Genomic DNA, 6,000 nt, shown 5'->3' with positions numbered 1-6,000 from the left:
CAACAGTATAGTCAGCGCTGTATATACATTCTTCAATTTGGGTTTGACCACTTATTGGTTCTAATTCTTGTGATGGTGGCGTTACAGTATGTGCTGCAGCTGCATCGCTTTGTTGTCTAGCATACTTCTCATGTATATTTCTGTGTCGTTTTAATGCAAATCGATCACTAAAACCAACTCCACAAATATCACAACGATGTGGTTTTTCACCTGTATGTACTTTAGCATGATTTTTTAGATGTGTGGCTTGATTAAATGCCGATCCACATATATCACAACGATAAGGCTTTTCTCCTGTATGAATACGACGATGATTCCATAATGTAGAATGGCGAGCAAAAGTTTTATCACATACTTCACATTGATAAGGTCGTTCACCACTGTGAATTCTTTCATGATTTTTAAGATGAGGAGATTGAGAAAACTGCATTCCACAAACACCACATTTAAAAGGTTTTTCACCTGTATGCACTCGACCGTGATTTTTTAGATAAGCTGCTTTTGCAAATGATAAACCACAAATTTCACACTTGTAAGGTTTATCACCAGTATGCAGACGTTTATGACTCCATAATGATGAGTAACGTGAAAAACTTCCTCCACATATGTTACAATGAAAAGGTTTGTTGGGAGTATTTGAATTGTTAATTGAATCATTTTTCATATTAACATTTGCATGATTACCATTAACTAAAAAAATAATACCAGAACCATTACATTTATAACATTTAGTGACTGTTGCCATTCCTCTTTTTTTCACTGGATAATAACCTTTCATTATTGCAGTCTGCTCAGGTGATAAATTGTCACTAGATTCGATTTCATTTTCTTGAGGTGTGTAGTTAGAACAATTTCCACCACTACAACTTACACATTTTATAAATCTAGACTTTTTACCTTTAACTGTTTGTGGAGCAACATCAGCACCACATGAAAAACACTGTTTGTGCACAGTTGATCGATGGACTTTCATATCTCTTACTTGAGGAAAACAAGAACCACATGTTGAACAAGTAAATGATGGTGGTTCTTGTGGATGGGCAGATTTTTTATGATGATCAAGCATTGATGCATGGGTAAATCCAGCACCACAAACATCACATTTAAAAGCTGCACCAGCCGTTGTGAGTGACATTTGATTTACTAAAGCATAGTTATAATTGAAGGGTGCTGTTACATCAAAACGGTAAGAGGTCTTATCAGTTTGAGTCACTCCATTTGCTGAAGCTGCAGCAAGAACAGCTATATTTCCAGATACAGGAACTTTCTGCACCATATTTACATTATAAAATGGAAAATCAACAGACGATGCTTTATCATCTTTTTTGACAATAGTGGCATATAGCTGACCCGTTACTGGGTTTTGTTCTTGCCGAATGCCCGGGTCATACATAATGGTTGTAACTACCTCGTCCTTGTTGTTACTCATACAGCTACTATCTATAAATAAAAATATATTATATATAATTTTTGTATTAAGTATATTATTATAGACACTATCTAAAATAATATAATATTCATTGTGATAGTTAGACAGGAAATACACTTTAAATTAATTAAATACTACATAGTAAATACATTTTGAAACAGCTACTGATATGATACATAATTTGATTATACAAAGACAATAGGTAACTAATTACTAATTAAGTAATTATAAATTCTTAAACATATCTGGATCTTTTGTACCATATACAATGTTTATCTTGCCATAAAAATTGTCAAAATGACAATGTGTCATATATAATAATATAGCTCATCATTGATTATTATTAGCTCATACTTAATTTATATAATTGTACATCTTAAAATGTCTAACTAATAATATACTAACTTATAAAGTATATTGGATAATATTTAAATAAATTTATTTTTATTTAACGTTCTAAAGACTTCAATAAAAATAAAAGTAGATTATTTTTAGTATGTTCATGAGAAAATTGTTTTTATCAACATCCTAAATATACTATAAAATGTTTGTTCAGCACTTAATGCAATCAGATAAGTCGCCAATGTGTAGGCGATTGTTTTAATATTCTATAGTTCAAGTTTAAATATCAATCAAGCTTATTTGTTTTGGATTTCATAACTATAATTGATACACTAGTTTATACTGATATGAAATAAATTATATGAAAATTATACACATATTAAAATTCTAACCACTACAATTAAGTTTAGTAAAACTAAATTTCTTTGTACTTTCATAATATAACAGTTATTTACATAGTACTTTAATAACAATAGTTACTTGAATTATTTTTTTGTTTGCTATAGAAATATATTTTTAATTATACTAAATTATTGGTATATAAATGTTTAGTCTTAAATGTGTATAACATGTAATTAATATATTAGTTACATAATTAATGGCCTTGATAGCCAGTTCATTTAAAAAAAATTATTGATAAATATGTACGGTAGATTATACTATAAGTTAGAATTTACAATTTGTATATTCTATTTATATTGTTAAGCATATAGATTTATAAATTTCTATAGTTTTACTCAGTATATTTAAAAAACTCAAATTTAATAAAAATATTATTTACTTTAACAAATCAAATAACTGACAATGCAATAAAAGTAAACATATTATAATTTTCATGTAAATCGCAATAAATTTATATCACATATTTGTGGATATTAAATGTAATAAATTAATCTTAAGACGATAAAGTGATAAGATTTAAATATTAAAAGAAAATGCATTACCTATGTTTACCTTTACGTAGGTATAGGGTATGTCAGGAATTTATTTTGTTGTTGTTCATTGAAATTTTCTTATAACAAACCTACAACATATTATATGAATCTTTATGTTGTAAAAGATATCAACACTATACATATTTAATAAATGATTAACTTACCTAGGTCAACTTAAAAATAATTTTTTTTTATAAATTCCATGATAAGAGTACTAAATAATATATATAATAATTTACATAATATATGAACTAATTAAATTGTAAATTAAAAAGTTTGAAGTATACAAATAATATAAAATGTGGTTATTTTACATAGTTTAACCATTTATTTTATATTTAATCAGTGAATTTTGGTGTTACAATTAACAGCATAAGGAAAACATTTAACAAAACTAGTAGGTAATAAGAAAAGCAAAATATTATAAATTATAATCAAATATGTGGAGCACTCAAAAATTTAAAAATTAAAACAATTAACATTTAACAAACAAAAAACAAGTGGAATTTTGGATCAACAATTTTTTTGTCAATTTTTGTTTTGGTTTGATACGACATGGAGGATATAATACATCATGGAAAGATAACCAACACAATGTTATAACACTCCATGAAAAAATAAAACGGATCTTCCGCCATTACTTATCATTATTTTCAATACAAAAAAACCAACTGAAATTTTCGAAAAAATTTCATTATTATATTATTAGATTTTTGATTCAAATGTAAAAATAAATAAATGCATATTTTATGTACATAAAGATATCATTGTTATCACAAATTATGACATCATTCAACATATAAGAACAAATAAGAACTCATTACAACAGACGTCTTCAGCAGTACAGCCAAGTGTCAAGTGTCAACACAAACACACGGTCGCATACAAGCACACATATATCGGCAGACTGCAGTTTTATTAGTTTTAATTTGTAAATTATTGTAATACTTGAAGTTAAAGATTACCGCGGTTATTTACATGTGTCATGTATCTAACTAGATAGTTAACTATGACTTCTGTACGTTAAATCTACTAATCTTGGTGAGTTATTAATTTATTATTCAAATCACATCTAATTTACCTAATATATTATATATTTATACAGTTTAAGTATTTTTTCTAAAATTCAAATGCTAAATAACATTATATCATTATTTATTACGTAATATTATATTATTTCTTAGTGCGTCGAAGGAAGTAAAAGATACATTTCTTTGATTAGACTGTTGTTCAATAATTTAGTATATAATTAAGTACCTATTTTGTATTTTGGTTTTAAAATGTATTTATAGCTATATCATTAACCATATTCCTGTATGCGATCCATAGAGTAATACTCTATAATGCAATCTATTATTGTATTTTATTGACAGATCTATGCATCATATAGAAAAGAATGTAGCTGGTGCCGATTTTGACAATTTTCGAAAACTATTAATTTTGTATTTTGTATTGTCTATCGCTTATGTTATAATATATTAATGTGCGTCTTTACCACAAAAGAAATAAACTGAATAAACGAAACCTGAATTAAAAGAAAACTCACTGAATACTATTAAAATACGAAACATGTCGTCGTACGCAGAACTATTATAATTTATAGGCATGTATAATCAAAATAAAAATAACAAAAATTTAATTTATAACTTTAGGCCCTCTTTGAAAAGAAATTTGAAGCTATATTGGTACTTAGGGAGCAAAAGTAATTTCCAGTAGTTTTCAAAAGTGTCAGGAAACCCCCTTAAAAAGTAACGGAAAACGGAAATTTTTATGCATAATCAGTTTTCAACAAAATCGATTTTTTTTAATTAACCTAACAAATCATCAGTTTAAATTTTAGATTATTCTAAATTGGTTTTCTTAAAATACTTGTAATAAAAATTTGGCACACTAAGAAATTTTTAAAATTTAATACGAGGTTTATTATAAGTATTTTTTTTTTGTAGTAAAAAAAAATCAAAAACGTCATAATTTTTTTTTCTAAGCATTTTTAAAAATCAAGTATTTACAAAATATGTCAAAATCGCGAAGTTGAAAATTCATAAAATTTTGTAATTTATATCTAAGGTTAAAAAACCCAATTCAAGGTTCTCCATAACTTTTTCTTCAAATAATTAAAAAAAAAATCCAGCGTCAATATAGAAAAAAATTTATATGAGCGTATGAAATTTAATTTTGTATGAAATCGCGTAAAATAATGATATATTACAATTTATATAGGTAATAATATAATATTATATCCTACTAATTATCCTAGACTGACAAATCATCACCGTTCGGTATCGTTTTTCGTATACAATGAATCAGGCACGTAGCCAAGATTTTTTTTTTTTGGAGGGGGGGTCAAAATAAATTTTAATACAATTTTCTCATTTATGATTACAGTTAGACTTGGTTATTTCAAACTTCTTTAACTTGAAATCGTCGATACCTCGAACTTTGTCTCCGGTCCCTAGAATTTTCTATTTAAAAAATGTAATTAATTTCTATCTCTTTAATATAAATTTTATGTTTTTTTGAGCCATTATATCTAATACTTCATCTGTTGAGATAGAATTTCGATCTGGAACCATAACCCTTTGGATTTTGAGAACCGAAATTTCACCGAAACCCTAATTTAAATTAATTTAAAAAACGGAACCGTTACTTTTTTGTAAAGAATTTTACGATTAATTTCGGTTTTTAATAGATTAAATAGTAGACTATAGATATAGTATGTGGTGATAATAAATAAATCGACACAACCAAATTTTTTTTACAAAAGTATAAAACCAAAACAGGAAACGTATTTTTCATTGTTTAGGAACCGAAAAGAAACCTAAACTGAAATTTTAGTTTTTTTAGGAACCTAACCGAAACTGGAACCGTAAAAATCATTAAGGTTCCAGTCCCTGATTCCTGATTTCGATAACATTTACAAATGCATAATGCCACACGCCCGCATCATATTGTTTCTATTATTTTTTTTTTTATAGATAATAATTTATTTACGTTATACGACGTTGCTGACATTAACGTTGACTTCCGCGATAAAAATAATATTCGAAATACAACCATTCTATGTACTGTTCGGTCTGTTCGTACAACTGTTCTTTGTACAGTGGTTTATTTTTATATCACAATACAATAAAAAATATTTTTTAATAACAAAGTATTTTATTTGGATTTAAATTCTAAGGATCGTAATTGTACACGGAAGTACCCTCCTCCCCCCTGGATACGTGACTGAGTCAATGATACCTGTCATTGCATTCAAATTTAACACATCTAATGTAATGGTGACTCTCCATCTAC

The 6,000-nt window shown here is 26.9% G+C and overlaps 2 protein-coding genes across 4 annotated transcripts in view; one reads left to right on the top strand and one right to left on the bottom strand.

Annotated features, from left to right (window-relative positions):
* The window catches only part of LOC113550385 (zinc finger protein 2 homolog), a 4,764-nt gene extending 1,833 nt beyond the window's left edge, over nucleotides 1–2,931 (bottom strand). Inside the window, exons 1-3 of one of the 3 annotated variants that reach the window (XM_026952163.1) lie at nucleotides 2,871–2,921; nucleotides 2,726–2,795; nucleotides 1–1,440 (exon numbers count right to left, since the gene is read on the bottom strand). The exon at nucleotides 1–1,440 is cut by the window's left edge and continues 121 nt beyond it. In XM_026952163.1, the coding sequence (XP_026807964.1) occupies nucleotides 1–1,429 (1,429 nt within the window). In that variant the 5' untranslated portion in view covers nucleotides 1,430–1,440; nucleotides 2,726–2,795; nucleotides 2,871–2,921. Of the gene's footprint in view, nucleotides 1,441–2,715; nucleotides 2,796–2,870 lie in introns of all 3 variants that reach the window. The other 2 variants (XM_026952162.1, XM_026952164.1) reach the window with 2 other exon arrangements.
* Nucleotides 2,932–3,554: 623 nt separating this feature from the next.
* Nucleotides 3,555–6,000, top strand: part of LOC113550383 — a 37,064-nt gene continuing 34,618 nt past the window's right edge. The window contains exon 1 of the mRNA XM_026952160.1: nucleotides 3,555–3,747. The gene's annotated coding sequence lies outside the window, so the exon portion shown is untranslated. The remainder of the gene's footprint in view (nucleotides 3,748–6,000) is intronic.

This window comes from Rhopalosiphum maidis, chromosome 1, assembly GCF_003676215.2.
Source record: "Rhopalosiphum maidis isolate BTI-1 chromosome 1, ASM367621v3, whole genome shotgun sequence".
NCBI classification, from domain to species: domain Eukaryota; kingdom Metazoa; phylum Arthropoda; class Insecta; order Hemiptera; family Aphididae; genus Rhopalosiphum; species Rhopalosiphum maidis.
The sequence above is the reverse complement of the archived record's forward strand: the minus strand, read 5'-3'. Positions and strand labels throughout refer to the sequence as shown.